This window comes from Sminthopsis crassicaudata, chromosome 4, assembly GCF_048593235.1.
Source record: "Sminthopsis crassicaudata isolate SCR6 chromosome 4, ASM4859323v1, whole genome shotgun sequence".
In the NCBI taxonomy this organism is placed as follows: Eukaryota; Metazoa; Chordata; class Mammalia; order Dasyuromorphia; family Dasyuridae; genus Sminthopsis; species Sminthopsis crassicaudata.
This window is the reverse complement of record NC_133620.1, coordinates 100956146-100975559: the sequence shown is the minus strand read 5'-3', so window position 1 is coordinate 100975559 and position 19414 is coordinate 100956146. Positions and strand designations below refer to the sequence as shown.

The window sequence follows — 19414 nt, the reverse complement described above, 5'->3', positions numbered from 1 at the left end:
GATTCTGTTTCCTATAAGAGTCTTCCCACTTGGAAGACCATAGGGATGACTTGGATTCTCCTAATTCACTCTAAGCTACCTCCCCTCTTTCCTCTGCATCTTCCTCTCCCAATGAGACTTACAGCTGCTCATCCAGAAGATGACAGGAGATGGCAGTCCAGGAGGGGGGTTGCACTGGAGGGTCAGGGGAGCTCCCTCTTGAACCACTACAGGATCCAGGTTTTCCTTGGGCCACAGGGGTGACTCTGTGGGGGAATAGAAGGTGGTTGATGAGAACAGGATGGGAACAGGGGAGAGAGAAAAGGTTAAAAGAAGAGGTGAGAGGGGGATAAGAACTGGAAGAGAGAGGAGAGAAATGAGGCAGGGGAACAAGGAGGGCAAGAGAAGGGCAGAATGGGGGGGCAATGAGGGCAGGATGCAGCAATTGAGACAGAGCAAGAGTCTTATCCCATCTCTTATCCATTCTCCACTTAACACCCAGTGTCAGTCAGAGTAGGGTATCAAGATGTTTTTATGTTGACTTCTGAAACTTTTTACTTCTTAGCATTCCACCTCCCTGAATCTACCCCTCTCTCTCCCTGTCTTTCTCTCTCCCTCCTTCATTATTCTTCTCTCCTTCCCTTCTTCTCCCTCTCCCCCTTCTCCTCTCTCTCTCTCTCTCTCTCTCTCTCTCTCTCTCTCTCTCTCTCTCTCTCTCTCTCTCTCTCTGTCTCTCTCTCTCTCTCTCTGTCTCTCTCTCTCTCTCTCTGTCTCTCTCTCTGTCTCTCTCTCTTCCTCTCTCTGTCTCTCTCTCTTCCTCTGTCTGTCTGTCTCTCTCCTCTCTCTCTCTCTCTCTCTCTCTCTCTGTCTCTCTCTCTCTCTCTCTCTCTCTCTCTCTCTCTCTGTCTCTCTCTCTGTCTCTCTCTCTTCCTCTCTCTGTCTCTCTCTCTCTTCCTCTGTCTGTCTCTCTCTCTCCTCTCTCTCTCTCCTCTCTCTCTCTCTCTGTCTCTCTCTCTCTCTCTGTCTCTCTCTGTCTCTCTCTCTTCCTCTGTCTGTCTCTCTCTCTCCTCTCTCCTCTCTCTCTCTCTGTCTCTCTCTCTTTCTCTGTCTCCCTCTGTCTCTCTGCTTCTCTCTGTCTCTGTATATCTCGTTCTGTTTCTCTCTCTGTTTTTCTCTGTTTCTCTCTCTGTTTTTCTCTTTCTTTCTTTCTCTCTCTCTCTCTCTCTCTCTCTCTCTGTTTATCTGTCTCTCTCTCTCTCTGTCTCTCTCTCTCTTTCTCTCTTCTCTCTCTCTCTCTCTCTCTCTCTCTCTCTCTCTCTCTCTCTCTCTCTCTCTCTCTCTCTCTCCCTTCTTCCCCCTTTCTCTATTTCTCTCTCACTCTCATACACATGCACAATGGTATACAGAAAGTGAAGATCTACTGTCTGGAGGCAAGGGAATGGGTGGGATGGCCTCAGTGATGTTAAGGATTTTCAGAAGTATAATTAGTTAGGAAAGCTAGATAAAGGGTGGAGACCATTTTTCTTGGCCAGAATGATCTTCCCCAAACCATCTCTCCATGGTTTTCCCAAGGAACCACAACTACCCAGAAGGACACATAACCCTAACCTTCTCTCTGCCAGATGCTACCCCCAAGCAACTCACTTGACACCTGCAGAAAGATCCTGTTAGATAGAGCCGTCCCAAACTTGTTGCGTGCAAAGCACTGGTATTCTCCCTCATACTCTTCAGGTCGTCCACCACTCCGGAAGTCAATCACCAGTGTCCCTGACCGGCGAAACATTGACACCCGGGGGTCCTTGGCCACATTGAAGAACCGGCTATTTCGTGTCCACTGGAAACTGTGGAGGGAAAGGAGACAGTGGCAGAAGAACAAAGAAGGGGCCAAGGCTCTAGACTAAGAACCCTGGGCATCCCTTCATCATTCCTGATGCTCTTCTTGGAATGTCAGTCCTTTGAACCACAAAGCTACTTAATCTACTTTCTCTTTAGAACAGGGAATCATCAAGTTAACCATAAACTTGAATGGGGAAAAATTTACATCTTTTATTTTCACTAAATTTAAACTAAAATTAATTATTAATAGGGCAACAATTAATTGCAAATTATTAATCATTCATATTCCACATTCATATTATCCATCATGTACATGAATTATGAATGGATAAACCACTCTTTTGAGAAGGGGTTCATAGATTTTTTCAGATTGCCAGAGGAGTCTGTCACCAAAAAAAAAAGGTTAAGAATCCCTGCATTAGAGAGGCAATCAGACATAGTGCCCACTTGCCTTGAATTAGGGCCATCAGTACTAATGCCAGAAGCAAGGTCACCTTTGTCAATATTCCTGCTGGAGCCTCTTTCCCTTCCTGGGAGGACTAATTTTTGTTTGTTCAAGGTTATTGAAGAAATAACCTGGATCTTCCGAACATTCAGCAAGCCCCATGTTTGACCTGTCCACTGGCCTTCTGATCTTAAATGAACCCCCAAAGAATCACAGATTGTCAGAACTGGAAGGAGCCTAGGAGACCATCCAGTTTAACTCAGAGAAGAGGCCAAGAAAAACTAACTAGTTTGTCTGAAGTCACACAGCCAGACAATGGCAAAGCTAGAACTCTGGACTTATCTTCATCATCCTATGACTGTGAGCTCCTTGAGCACAGGCTCTGCCTTTTGCCTCATTTTGTATCCCCAGCACCTAGCACAGTGCCTAGTACACAGTCGACACTTTAGTAAATGTTTATTTATTAGTTGACTTTAGATGACAAAAATGTATCGGGCAAGATAGGGAGGAATTCACCAATGGAGATTTCCCTCTAGATCGACATTAATCTATGGGTATTTTTACTTCCCATAGTATTTGATATTTTCTTCTCTTTCCTTGACTCAAAATACTACACTCCTTTAGATTTAGAGTCAGAAGGCTTATATTCAAATCCTACTACTTACTATCTTCAATTTATCCTGAATATATTTTATTTGTACTATTGGCAAGTTGTTTTTCTCATTAGATTGTGAGCTCCTTGATCTAGGGCATAACCACTCTGACCTTCAGTTTCTTCATCTGTAAAATGAGAGTTGGACTAGATAATTTCTTTTTTTTAAAAAAATTAACTTTATAATTATAACATTTTTTACAACATTATCCCTTGTACTTCCTTCTGTTCCCAATTTTTCCCCTCCTTCCCTCAACCTCCTCCCCCAGATGGCAGGCATTCCCATACATATTATATATGTCATAGTATATCCTAGGTACAATATATATGTGCAGAACCGAATTTTGTTGTTGTTGTTGTTGTTGTTGCAAGGGAAGAATTGGATTTGGAAGATAAAAATAATCTGGGGAGAAAAACAAAAAATGCAAACAGTTTACATTCATTTCCCAGTGTTTCTTCTCTGGGTGTAACTGATTCTGTCCATCATTGATCAACTGGAATTGGATTAGCTCTTCTCTATGTTGAAGAAATCCACTTCTATCAGAATACATCCTCATACAGTATCATTGTTGAAGTGTATTATGATCCCCTAGCTCTGCTCGTTTCACTCAGCATCAGTTGATGTATGGACTAGGTAATTTCTAAGGTGCCTCCTATTTCTCCATCTATGGTCCTATGATCTCTTATTTCGCTGTGTTTCCTACTTATGCAATGCTAAATGAAGCCGAAGAAAATCATGAGACTATTCTAACTAGGTCCGCTACAAATTTATATTACATAATCTCAACTTTGCTGTCAGTGCAGTAAGGCAATCCTTTCCCATCTCCCAAACCCTTCTCCTTTCTAAGGCCAGCTTTTCTTCCTGCACGAGTGATCCCTTTCCTTTCTGTCTTCTCTCTCCAGCAGAATGTCTCCTCTATCATCCCCATTCTCTTACTCTCCCTGTCTATTGACTGCTCCCCCCCGCCTACATATCCTCAAAAACTCTCCCTTGACCATCTATCCCATTAGCTGTCATCCTGTCTCTTCTTTCTCTTTCTTGTCCTTGAGAAAGCCTTCTGTGTTTCCACTTCCATTCCTCTCATTCTCTTTCTGAAGTTTGATTTTTGACTTCAATTCAATTCAAACAGCTCTAACCAAAGTTTTTTTGCTCTCCTAATTGCCAGATCTAATAGTCTTTTCTCAATCATCATCATTCTTGACTTTTCTTCAGTTTTGGACACCATTAATCATTCTCTTTTCCTTAGTCTTTCATGATATCGCTCTCTCCAGATTCTCCTCCTCCCTTTCTGACTACTACTCCATCTCTTTTGATAAATAACTCCCATGGCTCCCTATTATCTCAGGATTCAATATAAAGCCTGTTTTATTTTTAAATTCCTTCATTACCTGGCCCCTTCCTGCCTTTTCAGTCCTCTTACACCTTTTTCTCCTCCATGTATTCTATGATGCAGGGACATTGACCTTGCTGTTCCCAGAAGAAGACACTCCACCATCTCCTGATTGTAGACATATCCCCCATGTGTGGGAAGCCCCTTGGCTTCTCTGACTTCCTTCAAGTACCAGCTTAGAACTCATCTTCTTCAAGAAGCCTTTCCCAATCCCCCTTAATTTTAGTGTCTAGTGCCTTCTTTCTGGGGATATCTCCAATTTGTTCTGCATATAGCTTATTTGTATTCAAATATTTTCATGTTTTCTCACTCATTGTGCTCTGAGCTCTTTGAGAAAAAATATGAATTGGTTATTTCTTTTGTCTCTCTCTAAGAAAAGGAGCACTTATTATAGTGTCATACAGCACTCTACGTATTATTATGTAGACAACGCCTGCACAGAGCAGGTATTTAATAAATGCTTATTGATTTGACTTTCTATTTCATTACCTCCTTCTCATTTTCTTGACTCCTTAGTAAGGATATACTTACTATATAAAGATATCCTTGGTTCTCCTTTTCTCTTATTTGCTCTCCCTTAACATATATTCAGCCCTGACTCATCTTCGGAATTGTAGATTTGTGCTGCAATTGCTTTGATGAGACCAGAGCAAAATGAGTTATATATCATAAGAGGCTTCATTTATAAGTTAGGAAGAATTATTTGCCAGTTAAATGAAAATGACTGATGAAAGATAATAGAGTTTCCGTGATAATAATAATAATAATAATAGTCAATATTTATATAGAGTTTCAAGGTTTACAAAGCTCTTTACAGACTCCAGATTTCAAGGGATCCTTATAGCTCCCCTAGGAAGCCATTTTTTGGATGAGAAATTAAGGGATGTTATGGGCCTTAATCCAAGGTCATGGGGCTAGTGAGTAGCAGGGCCAGAACTCCAATCCAAGTCCTTAGATGCTAAATACACAACAGAAAGAAAAGGGTTCTGCAAATCAAGAATCCTGGGTTCTAAGACGAACCTTGCTACCTGTAAATCAGAACATGATTTAATCTGTTTAAGCTTTATTCCCTCATTGGTAAAATTAAAGAGCTGGATTAAATAAATGATTTCTAAGCCTATTCTAGGTCTAGCATTCTATAGCTCTCACCTAGATAGGATGGAACATCCCCCTTTCCAGGTCCCTTTGGTCCATTCTCCCAGACCTTCAGACTTTACCTGTTAATGAACTTACCTGGGGGCAGGGTTCCCTTTTGCTTCACACTCAATGATGATGTTATCCCGAGGGTCCACGATGTAATTTTTCACTGACTGCTTGGTGATGGTTGGGGGCTGAGATACTGTAATAGCACACATAAGAAAAAGAATGGGCAGAGTGGTGGGATTTCTGACTACCTCTGGGAGGGGGGAGCTGCATGGGCGGGGATGTGGGAGCTTTAGGAACTGACAGAGGAGTTGGTGTTTGTGTCAAAGGGATGTCTGGTGATGTACTTCAAAGTCTTCTCTGAAGTCAGGTTCACAGATGGAAGAGGAACACAAGGACCTAACAGATACCCCCTCTAGGAAGGAGCAAGTTCTCTCAGAGCTTTGCGAACTTAACAGGCATCTCCGGCACTGAAGTCTCCATTCAGCTGTCAGCTAATTCTATCTAGGTTATGGAATTCAATCATGAATCTGAAGTTGGAAGTAACCTTGGAGATCATCTCAATTTATTGATGAGGGACTGTGAGTTACCTAAAGTCATGCAGATCATGCGTGATGGGGGTACCATTTGAACCCATCTCCTTTGAATTCAAAGCTGACATTCTACCATACTGTTTCTGTCAGATAATTTCCAAGTGGTAGCTGCCCCCTAACTGAGGATAGAGCCAGAGCTGCCTTAAGTGTCCCAAAGAACTTGCTGAGAAAACACCCTCTGTTTCTGTGAAGCTAAAGCTAGTTCCTCTTTCTCTGGGCTCTTGGATGCTCCCACATACTACTCTGTGATTCTTATACCATGTCTCCCAGAGTCACCGACTTGAACCTTCACCCAAATCCCAGTTTTTTCTGCTTTTCTTATTTTCTTTCCTTGCTTACCACAGGATGATTGCATCATATTCTTTCTTTTCCTTCCCATCACAGGAAGAAAAGGGTCCACTTGTGACTATCTGGGTGTCTTGCTTTTCTACTCCCCCACAACCCACGTAGGGATTTTGGTCAAAGTGACCCTAGCCCAGGAAAAGAATCCCCGCCCAACCCTGAAAGTAGACATGGGAGCTTTTAGCATATCATATTTTCAGGATGCTCGGAAGGTTCCAGAGGATACTTGCCCAAGAAAATAGGCCCTCCTTCCCCCCACCCTCAGCAGGCAGCAAGCATTGACCAATAGTTCAGACCCAGAAGACCAAGGGTGGAACTTACGCTCATTTTGAATGTTTGCTGTTAGTTCCGATGGGTTAGCATTGTAAGGTAAGGGAGAAAAGAAGAACAATGGTTATCATAACGTCTCACATTTCTACTCAACCCCAGCATGCAGGGACATAGGGTAGGGGTGGGATGGGAACAGAGGGACAGGAAAGAGCTGGATTTTTCCTTCCCAACACAAGGATCAGTGGTGGAACCAGGGAGGATACACTGTGCTACAATTCTACTGCTCACATCCTATAATGAGGGGTAGGGAGAGCTGTAGAAAGTTCTTTGGTGTTGGAAGTCCAAAGTCTGACAGAGTAGGAAAGGCTGACATTCTCAGTGAAGCGTGAATGCTAAATTGAACAGAATCCCTGAGACAGCTGGAATCTAAAATAGACACCCAAATGACAAAGACTGTATCAGTTGATCAGAGAATGGATGATACCATGGTGTACAAGAGGGTGGAAGCTGAGCAATGTCAAAGCTAAGGAAGGTTGGTACCAGGTTGAAGATGAGACATCACAAGAAGACTGAGGTCTCAAGGACTGGGACCTCAGGGCTCCATCTTCTCTCCCACATCTTCTCTTTCCTCTCTCCCAGAGGAACTCAGGAAGAGTTCCAGAACTCTCTTTCTCCCACCAGCCTTCATAAACAACCTCTAAAGACCAGGTGAATTGTGGTAGTGTAATGCAATTTTGTTCTAATGAATAGTGTGTCATGGATATTTTATTTCTGGTTGGAAAGACCTGGAGATAAAACAAAACTGATACCCAATTTCTTTGTAGAGCTCTGATCCTATTCAAGATAAGGGAGCGGTCCCAGTTCCTAAATCCTTTTGGATTTAGTTTTGAGTCAGCACATTGATTTGGAAATGTTGTTTTGCTTGACTGTCTGGGATGTTGGAAATAGTCAGCAATTAGGGGTGATATGCTTATATTTATCACTTCTGCTAGGCTTACAGGTGAATACAACATAACACTTTTATTTATTTTTGACACATTGTTTAAAAGTTGTGATACTATGCTGAGGTTTTCATTTTTTTCTAAGAGGAATTGTGGGAGAAGCTAGAAGGCTGTCAGAGCATATGGAACAGCTGTCAGGATGCTTCTGTTGTCAGGGTGTGTCCTAGCTTGGTTTGAAGGAAAATAATCAAGAACTCAGAAAATATGGGATGGGGGAGTCAGGAAAGACCAACAAAAGATAGAGAAGTGGGAAGAAGTCATGGAAAGAGGGAAGAAGGAGGAGATATCCAGGATAATTAACATAAGGCCAAACTAGAAATAACATAAGAAAGATTTCTAATGAGAATTACTTGAAGATGGAATGGTTGTGAAGTCTTAAATTCCCTGTCTCTGGAAGTATTCACAGAGAGGCTATATAGCAAAGATTTTCATAGAATGAAAGAACGTCTGAGATGGAAGGGATCACCCACAAGGAAGAGATGCCATTCAAACTCCATCCATCGCTCTTTCTGCTCCATCATAGTGTGATGGAGGCGATTCCTGCATGAGGTAGGGGGATCAGACAGATGGCCTCTAAAATGAGTCTGAGATTTTATGAGTTTATAAGGAGATGGAAAAGTGGAGAAGGAGGGTTAGTGAAAGGGACCGAAGGGTTTGTTGCACCATATACTGCTAGAAATGTTACAGGGAAGAAGTATGATCACATAAGGATATTTTTTAAATATGAATTTTTCCATCATAAAAGCCAGAAAGGATGAACTTTGACAGGTTACAGAAGAGAGACTTTGCCGATTTTTACATTTTGCCTAGGGCTGGTCCTGGAGGGAGGAAGACAGAGATAAAATAAAAACACCTGGGAGAGAAACAAGCCTCTACCATTACTGAATGAATGGTCCAAAAAGGTCTTTTCAGGGGGAATCCACAAAGTCTGTGGACTTCATGCTAGAGAACAATCCAGAAGAATCAGGGATACGTCAAAAGCCAAAGACAGCCAGGTATAAGAGGGCGAGGTGGAAAAATGGCAATATTTCCTAGAGAATTAAGGCTGAGATGGGAATGAGGCCATTGACTTTTCCTTTCCCTCTCTGATTTTCTCTTGAAGGGAAAGTGCCTTCCTGGCTCTGCACACTTTTTGTGATAATTTGAGAGTGGTAACTAACTCAATTTCTAGATATAAATCTAAGAAAGAGAGAACTGATCTCTCAGCAGCTAGCATTTATATAGCACTTTGAGGTCTCCCAGAGCACTTGGTAACAACCCTGTGAGGTAAGTGCTATTATTATCATTCCTGTTTTACAGATAGGAAACCGAGGCTGAGACTGGTTAAGTTTCTTGCCCAAGATTGTACAACTGGTGAGTTTCTGCAGCACTCTTATCAAGTGTACCAGCAAGCTGCTTCATCTGTCAAAATGGGAGAATTGGACTTAAATCATAGAAGTTTTCAGTCAGAGGAGTGCTGGACCCAAGTTCAAATCTCAGTGCAGAGACTTACCAGCTGTGTGACCATGAGCAAGTAATTGAACCATTCTCAGCCTCAGTTTTCCCATCTGCAAAATAGGCATAATAATAGCACTTACCTCATAGGGTGGTTATAAAATGCCTAACATCACACAACAAATAACTAATAACAGGACCAAGGCAGGACTCATTCAAGTTTAGGTCTCCAAATTAATTGTTCTTTCCACCACTCTGCACTTCCTCCCTGCCAGGGATTCTGGTCTCTAGAGAACTGTACACACCTTCCATTACTAAAGGTATCACAAAGAAGAATGATTTCAAGGCCTGGAAACCCTGTGTTGTCCCTTTTCTTCTATATATTCTTTAAGAAACTACTATCAAGCTTTTATTTTATATATGCATAAGAGACCGGAGTTAGAAGGGACCCTAGACATCATTTAATTCAACCTTGTTTTCTCATAAATGAAGAAGCTAAGGCCGATGGGCTTAAGTGGGTTTTGCCAAGGTCACATAGCTAATTAAAGCACGATTGTCCAGTGATCTTTTCATTCCATCTTGCTGCCTCTTCTGGAGCCAACTGGGACATCAGGCAGCCTCTCTCTTCCCCCTGATATTCAGGGTCCTGAGAAGCAGGGATGGCTGGAAGGCCTGAAAGCACTGTTATTCTTCTGATTATACTACCTACAAAAACATCCATGGGGCAGCAAAGAATACCAAGACATCCAGGGCAGGGGGAGAAAGAACAGCTGGCTGGGGGCTTCTTGCCCCACAGGGGAATGACATCTGGAGTTACTGAAGTATAATTAAGGAATTAATTACCAGGACTGAATGGACCCCAAAGAAAGGCCTGCACTTAATCTACCATGTGAAAGCTCTGTCTGACCAGAAGATGAGGATTATAAATAAATTCACACATTCTGTAAGCCAAACTCCTTCCTACGTGTGACTTGGGGACTCCAAGGCCACACCACCTGCCCCTCTCTTCTCTTGCCATTGGACTTCCTTTATGGCCATGTCAAGAAAAGAATGCCTTTGCCCTTGGAGTTCCCAAAGGGGAGGAAGAGTTCCCCAATCGGGCTCTGTGGGGCAGGGGGTAGTAGGGACAGATGCAAGGAGACCCGTATCTGATTTCTTTTGTTCAAGTGCCTCCTTTCTTTTCCTGAGTTAGGGGTCTGCTCTGATGTGGACAGTGCCTTAGGCTGTTGCCTAGTGGGAGCCCATTTCTGAAGGTCTTAGGGTTGGGGCACAAAGTGAGCCTCCTGCCTGAACCGCCCTCTCTGTGGGGACCTAGGAGAAGAATGCTGAGTCTCCGGAGGGAGTAGGGGGAGGAAATGGGGGAAGGATGCCAGCGGACTCACTTCTTGGCAAACTACCCTGACTGGCCAGGCCATTCTTTGCTTTCTGCAAAGGTCACGCTGTTCTGCTTGAGGTGGGTGAGGGAAGAAAGACAGTAGGGTTGGAAGCTGACTCAGTGGGCTAATGCAGGAGCAGGAGACTGCATGCATCAATGGGGATTTGTGTAGTGACCCTGGGCTCCATGACAGTGGAAAACTCCGGGTCCTTGGACCAGACAAGGAGCAAAAGCAATTACACCGTCAAAGAATGGAGAAAATGGAACTGCTGGCGGCAGGTTCTGGGGTTTCTGGGGCCACGTTGCTCCAGAGCCCCTGTAAGCCAGCAGAGTTCACGAGGTAAGGTTGTGAGATCCCAAGCACATTCTATTATGTTTGAGGCACATAAGGTGGCTGATGGATGGACTCAGCTAACTCGGGGATGACATCTGTTGTGTCAGGTCTAGGAGGAGGAAAAAGAGGGGCCCTTCCCAGAAAGGTTTTGGGTCTTATCTGGGGGATCAGGTTTCTGTTGCCTTGAATGGTTTTGCAGCTGCCAATTTCCTTTGTGTGGAGGTATCTCTATGGCTGATGGCCAGGGTATCTCTGTAGGACTGCATGTGATAGACACTGAGTATATGAGACTGCATGTTTAGGGCCTGTGGTTCCCCTTGGTTGTGTACAATGGGGCGCAGTCTCAGCTAAACCAGTCTCTGTGCAGAAAGGGCCTAGTCACTTATCCAGGGCTTCCCCGTGCATCAAGAAGGACGAAATAAAACCAGTAGGAGACGGGACAGTCCCGAAGGCCAACATTAGATAGAGAGAACAGAGCTGTTCATCCTGGCCCTTTACTAATCTTCTACACGAGCCATTTACATTCTCTGGGCCTTGCTTTTTCTCTATATGTTATTTTACTTTGAATAAAATATTCTAAGGAATCTTGGCTAAAGGGGCAGGTAGAGAAGCGATCTATGATCCCTTTTCCCTTACCTAAGCTTCCTTAGAACATTTTATTCAAAGTAAAATAACAGACTGAGATTACCCAAATATAAGGAAACTTGAGATTTAGCTATAATAACCCCGTCATTAATTTATTTAACCTTAGACAAGCCATTCAAAACTTTTCTGGGCCTCAATTTATGGCATGGATGCCTTTTGACAATAACATTTTTAAATGCAGAAAATAAAATATATAAGAGTACAAAAGAAATTGAAAGTTAGTTTAAAAAATCAAGCTGTCTTTTTTTCCCATCCAGATTCATGGAGCACCTGAAATCTTCACCTTTTATGTTAAGAATTATGACTAAATGACCTTGAAAATGCTTTCAGCCTTATGATTTGGGTGTTCTTTGTCAGAAAGGTGCTACTAGGGAGATTTCCCATGGTTGCATTGGCTGCCTCTTCAGAGATCCAGCTGTTTTAGCAGATTCTGGAGCAATTTATTTATAGATTTGGAGGCTCTGTGCCCACAGGCCCCAGGGAAGAAGAAGGTGGCAGGTGAGAGCAGAGATGGGGAGGGGGGAGATGCAGAAGAGAAATGAGCCTTCACTACTTTCTAGATAACCTAATTTCCTTTGCTCCCCAGGGACATGGCCTCATCGAGAGCCTTATTAGACTGTCTGCCTCGGTCTGTTAATGAGAAACTCTCCTTGAGCCACTAGCATCCACACTTTATGGGAAGAGCCTCGCATTAAAACCACCAGGCTGGGAGAAGTACAGAAAGAGGTACTGAGAGTTAGTGGACAGAGTGCTGAACTTGGATCAAAAGAATCCTGGAATCAAATCCAACCTCTGACACTTATTAGTTGTATGATCACAGGCAAATCATGCAACTTCACATAATCCTTCTGAGTCTCAATTTCCAGTATGTAAAATACCACATGCTGTAAATATACCACAGGGTTCTTGTAAGGATTAATTAATGGGCTATGTAAAGCATTATGTAAATGGCAACTATCATTTTTTAAAGAATAGTGGCAAAGAGAGCCCGCCTCAGAATCAAGAAGACCTGAGTTTAAGGACAATCCTTGACATATACTGGCTATGTGACTCTTAATAAGTCAATTAATCCATAATCAACTCTCAAAGATAAGATGCAATATAATTGTCTATCAATGTTTCTCACTAGAGGTTCCCTAATAATAATGATGATAATGTAGGCTAGCATTTATTTGTATAGCACTTTAAGGATTTACATATGATCTCCATAAAAACCCTGTGAGGTAGAGAATATTATTATCCCTATTTTTACAGATGAGGAAATTGAAGCTGGCAGAGGCTTCTGCATGTCTGAGGCAGGATTTAGACTAATTCTAAGTTGATGACTCTACAGGATGTACCAACCTAACCACCTAACTTTAAATCAGTAAAGTCCTAAGTCTGGACAAGAAAAATAATTCCAGACTCTAAGTTTGGACCATAGACAGTCTTTTACCAAACAAAACTCACCCCTTATGTGGAGTCTCTGAGGCTGGAAATTTGAAGAAATGGCTCTTATCTTTTTAATGGCTAATGAATTACTAATATGGCTAAGCGTACGTGTGAGGATGTGGAAATTGAAAGATAGGGCAGAATGGGAAAAAATGATGATGATGATGAAGAAGAAGATGACGATAACTTCAACTGAATTAAGGAAAAATTAGAGAGGGGTCAAGAATATGGGTCTCTGCTGAGACATTTTGGTGGCTAATCATGCAGAAAGGCCAGGTCCAAAAGACAGGTTAGGGTGCTAGACAGCCCAGGAAATTGCACAGGCCATTTCTGCCTAGATTAAAGGTTTCTTAGAAATATACTTCTCATTCAATTTATTTCATTTTTGCCCTTGCACCATCAATACTTGGTTCATAGTAGGTATCTAATTGAGTGTTGATTGACTGATAAACAAAAAAATGTATTTCTTTCCCTTGTTTTTAGAATCCCCCTCTTTTTTTTCAAAAGGCCAAACTCTGATTATAGTGCATTTAGGGGAAAGAAAAGAATGTGTATCCCAAGATTATTCAGCAACACATCTCAAAGGGGGCCACACCTTCCCTCTCTTCCCACCTCCACCTTAACTCCCAGGCAACACATAGTAATCATCTAGGAAACAGCAGAAAAGGAAGAGTATGTTAGGTGGGCCAGGGACCAAGGAAGAGTTCTGACAACAGGTTTACTTTCTTTACTATGAGTGCATCTTTTTTTCTGCCTGACACTCTTTCAGCTACAGGTGGAGAAGGAAAGGTTGACGTTTTAAGTATTGTGTCTTACCATCTTCTGATGGATGCAAACTTTTGGGCAAAATGGCTGGGAATCCTGGCATTGAAGAGCTAGAAGGGATCTGGAGGTTTTATCATGACCTGATTCCCCCCTCCCACTCCCAGCATGCACACTCCCCCCAACACAAAATAAAGCAAAATTCAACAATACTTAATTAACAACTGGTATCTGACAATGAAAGAAGCTCAACAGGCAAGGCTAGTCTAGGTATACAGTACAGAACACTTAAGAGGAGTCACCAGGTTCAAATATGGGTAGCATTTCTATTATGTTGCTGTTTGAACCATTAACCTTAGGCAACTGTTGGGAAGAGGATGAGTAACTGCCCTTGCCACTATAAACACTGGTTTGATTCCACTGAGGGAACAATTCCATCCTCTGAGGATACAGTAAAATGTGGTTCACTTCTACAGTTATCACAGAGCTGATAAGAAAGTAGCTCTTGTTCCCCTGATATCAGTATTATAACTTGGCTCTCTTGAAACGTCCCATCTGGTGGCAGTTGTTAGCCAAGACAAACCCCTTCCCAATTGTCCCTGCCCTCCTCTTCTGACTCCTTAGGAGCCCAGATCCTTTAGTTTGAGCTTGAATGATCTCAGTAACTTTCTCCTGGGCTTGTCCAATTCCATGCCTTCCTTCAGGGCCAATGACCAATGTGCTCATCCATAATACCTGGGATGCTCCATTTTCATAACTTCTGTGACACAATAATTTTTCTGACAGGCTAACTCCAAACCAAGCTTATGTCCTGACTATCCCTGTAACTACTACCCCATCCTGTCACAGCTCATTTCTCCCCAAATCCTCCTTCCTTCCTTTTTATCTCAAGTCCTCCACGCTTCCCTTCCCCCATGCATGCACATCAAAATCACTGGGAGAAGAGAAGAGGAAAGATCGGGACTCACGATCCAGAGGCACCTCAATGGCCCCAACGAAGCTGAAGAGCCAGAGGCCGAAGGTCGCATGGATCCAGAGCAGTGTCCACACGGCCATTCTGGGTGCTGGGCCCCGATCCCAGCTCCCCTTTCCTCTGGACCTCGCCGTCTCTTGCTGCTGCTCGAGCTGGACTGCCTGGAGAGAGCTCAGCTGGAGAAGGAAACACATCCATAAGTGACTGTGTGTCATCCCTCCAACAGAGTGGGGAGGAGTATCAAGAACCCCCCCCCATATTCTTGGGCATCTTCATGCTGAATGGTCATGGGAAAAGCCCTGGCCCAGACAAGAAACCAGGCTTGCTGAGGCAGCGTGATCTGTTGCTTCTCCTGCTTTTAGAGTTGGTTTACTTGGAACTCTGTGCCTTAGGAAGGAGAGCAGGAGTCCTAAAGGTGTCTGAGCTAAGAGGTGAAAAGGAGAAGAGATGAGCAGGCAGAAGAAAGAAGAGAAACTCAAAATGTCAGCTGCCTCAGGCTGGTGCAAACTCGAACATGGAATGAGGGGGTTTGTCAATGAGCAGAGGTGTTTGCAAATGCTTTGACCAGCTGGAGTAGTTATTCCTTGGAGCTTGCTTTAGGAAGTTTGGAAAACTCTGTGCCGACTCAGCATGTATAAGCCTGCATGGACATCGGGAGCACTCCCAATTCCTAGAGCCTAGAGGCCCTCCTCAGGCGGGGTACAGCTAGATCTGGGGCACGGGAATAGACCTGTGTCACTTTGCAGATGAGGACATAGGCCCACAGAGCAAACTTACAAAGACAGCAAAACCGAAGGGGAAGGAGTGAGCAGTTACACAGCACATACTACATGCTGAGCATCTTTTACAACTATGATCTTATCGGATCCTCATAACAACCCTGAGAGGTAGGTGCTGTTATTATCCCCATTGTACAGGTGAGGAAACTGAGGCACACAGCGAGTGCGTGTCTAAGGTTATATTTGAATTTGGGCCCAGCATCCTTGTCCACTGAGCCCCTGCTACGGGAGAGCAGGAGAACATACTTATTGGGCCTCTGGGGCTTGTCATTCACTCTTTCTTCCTAAGAGCTATATAAATGTTTGCTATTGTTGTTGTTGTTGGGAAACTGGCAAAAGCAGCAACTCTCCAGCAAGGCACCCTTGTCTAGAATTTTTTCTTAAATCTGTACCACTCTGGATGGCCACCAGAGGGCACAGGAGTTTAGGAGCCACCAGCCTGGCCAACTCAATCCAGATGGTTCCCTCAAGGTGACCAGAAAGTGCCAGTTCTGAGTCACAGGCTGGTGCCTCAGGGCTTAGAGCCTCAGCGGTGCCTGCAGAGGGTGGCAAGCACCCGGGCCAACCAGCCCTTCCTTTCTAATAGCTGCACCCCTCTGGATGCCATCGCCCCCTTCCCCCACATCCCTTTCCCTCCACTTCTTCACTTTCTAGCTTGTCTTTCCCCTTAAATTATAAATTCCTGTGGGGGTAGAGATTCTCTCTTGCCTTCCTTTGCATCCCCAGGACAGCACACAGTAGGCGCTTAAATGCTGACTCATGATTAACCTAGTCCTGGCCGGTCATTTTACAAATGAAGCACTGGGGCCCAGGGAGAGATTACTCAAAGTCACACAAGTGATGCTGGTTGGGAAAGCTTAAAGGGAGCGACGGCTCAGCAGATCAGGGAATTTTGGTCTGGAGGTTACTTGTCCAATTCTCCTGACTGGCAGGCCAGGGGTAAGCTCAGGCCGTCTCACAAAAAGAGACACTTCTCCAAAAGAAAAGTCAGCATCGGCCTGAATTCTTAGCTAACATCCCTCTCCAGCTACTTTACGTCTATATCCTGTGAACCACGGTAAAGTCCTGCAAAGGACTTAGAGGGATCATTGTTAAGAAAGGGAAGAAAGATGCAACTCAAGTTTGAGTTTTTTGGGGAAAAAAGAGAAACAAAATTTAAATTTTGGCTGTCACTCTATGAAGGCACTGCCATGGGGACACAAAGCCAGGAGATGTGTCTTCTGGGGAGAACCCATGGCAGAAATCAGAATCCTGGAATTGTTAAAAGGGAAGAAACACATGAGCAAGAGTCAAAGCGAAGCCCAGTTATTTCTGATCTTTCTGATCATAAGTGGTTGGAAAAACACTGTGGGAGGCTGGAGAGGGCGAGCAGGGAAACTTCCCGTAACTTCCCTGGCACACAGGAGATCATATCTGGATTGGAAGTGTTAGGAATAAGTCAAGCAAGCAGCCTGCATATGGCAATTACCAAATCCACGGGAAGGGCAGTTTGGAAACAGCCATGGCACCCAGAGGCACAGGGCATCTCCACTTGGCAGCCCCACTACCTGAGTACGAGAAGAAGCAAATCTACCTGTCATTAAATAACAAATTCTCAAGGTTGGATGAGGAGCTTATGTCCCCAAGAAATGGACCATCCAGGCCACCCATCTTTCCAGATGAGGCAATAGGGCCAAAAAAGGTGATGTTCCCCTCCTGAACTCACAGAGAAAGCAAAATATACAGGAAAGGAATAAACATTTACGTAGCACTTACTATGTACCAGGTACTATGTTCATAGCTTTTTACAAATATTATCCCATGTGATCTTCACCACAATATCACAAAGAAGGTGTTATTATTCTCATTTTTGTATCAGCTGATACTGATTCTTATTTAACCCATGGCAGATTGTCTGTTTTTAAACTGGTTACTTCAAATGTTCAATCCCATAATCCCTTCCTTTTGCAACCTCACATAACTTGGCCCTTTGCCGTGGTTGATAGTGGGGGTTCTGGGAACAAAGACTCATTATGGCGTTAGCTTAGGCCAAATAATTTCTGGCTGACACTAGCCTAGATTGATTGGGCTGCAGCCTCCATCTGGATGGTGGATATCAGGTAAAGGAAGTGAGTCCTTGGGAAGTAATTTGATATTCTGAGGGAACATTCTTGGGCAAGAAGGAGTTTGTGTCAGGAGTGAGTCAAGAGTTGGAGATGGGGTAGGAACTGGATTCCAATTGACTCCATACTTAATGTGTTGCAGTGTTCAGGACAGCTGTAGGGCAGAAGACTGTCTTATTTAGGGGTTCTTGATGGAAACCAGAACCTTGGATTGTTTATAAAAGGAAACAACCGGATGAGAGCCAGAGATAAGTCTCATGAAGTTTTTGACTTGTAGCGTCATTAAACAGTGGTGGAGAAGGGAGAATAGTTCCTAATAATCTACCAGAACACAAGGTTGTACAAATGTTTATCAGCCACCTCTCCCATCCCCATTTTCCCATAGGTCCCAGAAGGGGCCTTTAGAGAGCCAGCCCAGCTTCCCTCACCCACAGTTCTCGCTTCATTTTACACAGAAAGAAGTCTCATCCCAGGGAAGTTAGATGATTTGCTCAGGATCAAACGGTTCTTCAGTAGCAGAGTTGGGACCAAACCAGAAACCCTCCATCTTGGTGCTTAAAAACCCAATACAGTGTGGTATCCCCATGAACAAGAAAATTTCAAAGTACACCTGCAATTTTAAAGAGAAAGAAATCTGGTCTCTGAGCTAGACATGTTGAAGTAATACAGTGGATAGAGTGCTGGACAGGGAGTAAGGAAGACCTAAATTTGAGATAAATACCTGTGTGACCTTGGTCAAGTCCCTTAACCTCTACTTTAGTTTCCCCATCTGTAAAATGGAGATAATTTACAAATATTATCTCATTTGATTTTCACCACAACATTACAAAGAAGGTGTCATTGTTCTCATTTTTGTGTAGACTGCTATTGATTCTTATTTATCCCAAGGGTGCATTATCTGTTCTTAGATTGGTTACTGGCAATCTTCAGCCCCATAATACTTTCCTTTTACCTTTTCCTAAAGTACCTATTTCCCAGAGTTGTTGTGAGGATCAGATAATATTTGTGAAATCTGTCAAACAATAAACATTTATTAAGCACCTACTATTTGCCAAGTGCTATGCTAAGTGCTAGGAATACAAAGAAAGGCAAAAAGCAGTTCCTGCTTTCAAGAAAATCCCAGTCTAATGGGGAAGACAATATGGAAACAGTTATGTCTAAACAAGGTATATATGGAAAAATTGGAAATAATCTATAATGTTCAAAACACTACGTAACTGCTAGTGCTAGTGATGATGGTGATGACGACGACAATGATGATGATGATGACAATGATGATGATGATGTTTTCTCGTAAATAAAGAGGAGAGTAGATTCCTTGGATATCAGCTCTTGGGCCCTGGGCTACAGATGCGTGTAACATCTCATTAGGAACAGGTCAGTTGTGCTCAAAACAAAGGGGAATCCGACTCAATACTTTCCTGCTCTGAGGAATTTCCAAACTCAGACAATTATAATGAGAAGTAAAAAAAACAAAAATCATCTGGGTCCCAGAGTATAGGTGGTGCCCCATCCCTGTGAAAAGGATCAATCTGGAGAACAGGATGTGTCCATGATGAGAATCACCCATTTCTATAATTCTGCTACCCAGAGAAGGGAGAGGGCAAGCTAGAAGGGAAGCTTCATTTAGCGAAAGAAATAAAGCTCACCTTTCAATCTAAGCTCCAGATCTACTACCATCTTCTCCTATGGCTTTGACTAAATTTCAGTCTTTTAGATCTCTCAGAATCCCTTTTAAACAACTGAGAGACTCTCCCTGTCCACTCCTATAATTCAGAGATGGGACTGTGATTATTTCCAGGATTGGGTGCTACATTTTGGGAGGACCACGAAGAAAATGAAAGCAGCCAAAGGAGGCTGACAAATATCTTCAGGGAACTAAGTCACGAACTGGGGATGTTTAGCTAGAGAAGGAAAATGTGGAGGA

At 43.3% G+C, this 19414-nt stretch overlaps 1 protein-coding gene across 12 annotated transcripts in view; it reads right to left on the bottom strand.

The window, feature by feature from the left end:
• The window catches only part of NFASC (neurofascin), a 237865-nt gene that overhangs the window by 89033 nt on the left and 129418 nt on the right, over positions 1 to 19414 (bottom strand). For 10 of the 12 annotated variants that reach the window (XM_074308935.1, XM_074308924.1, XM_074308925.1 and 7 more), the window contains 5 exons: positions 14602 to 14782; positions 6703 to 6720; positions 5537 to 5642; positions 1624 to 1820; positions 123 to 245 (listed from right to left, as the gene is read on the bottom strand). In XM_074308935.1, coding sequence (XP_074165036.1) covers positions 123 to 245; positions 1624 to 1820; positions 5537 to 5642; positions 6703 to 6720; positions 14602 to 14782 — 625 coding nt within the window. The remainder of the gene's footprint in view (positions 1 to 122; positions 246 to 1623; positions 1821 to 5536; positions 5643 to 6702; positions 6721 to 14601; positions 14783 to 19414) is intronic. The other 2 variants (XM_074308927.1, XM_074308936.1) reach the window with 1 other exon arrangement.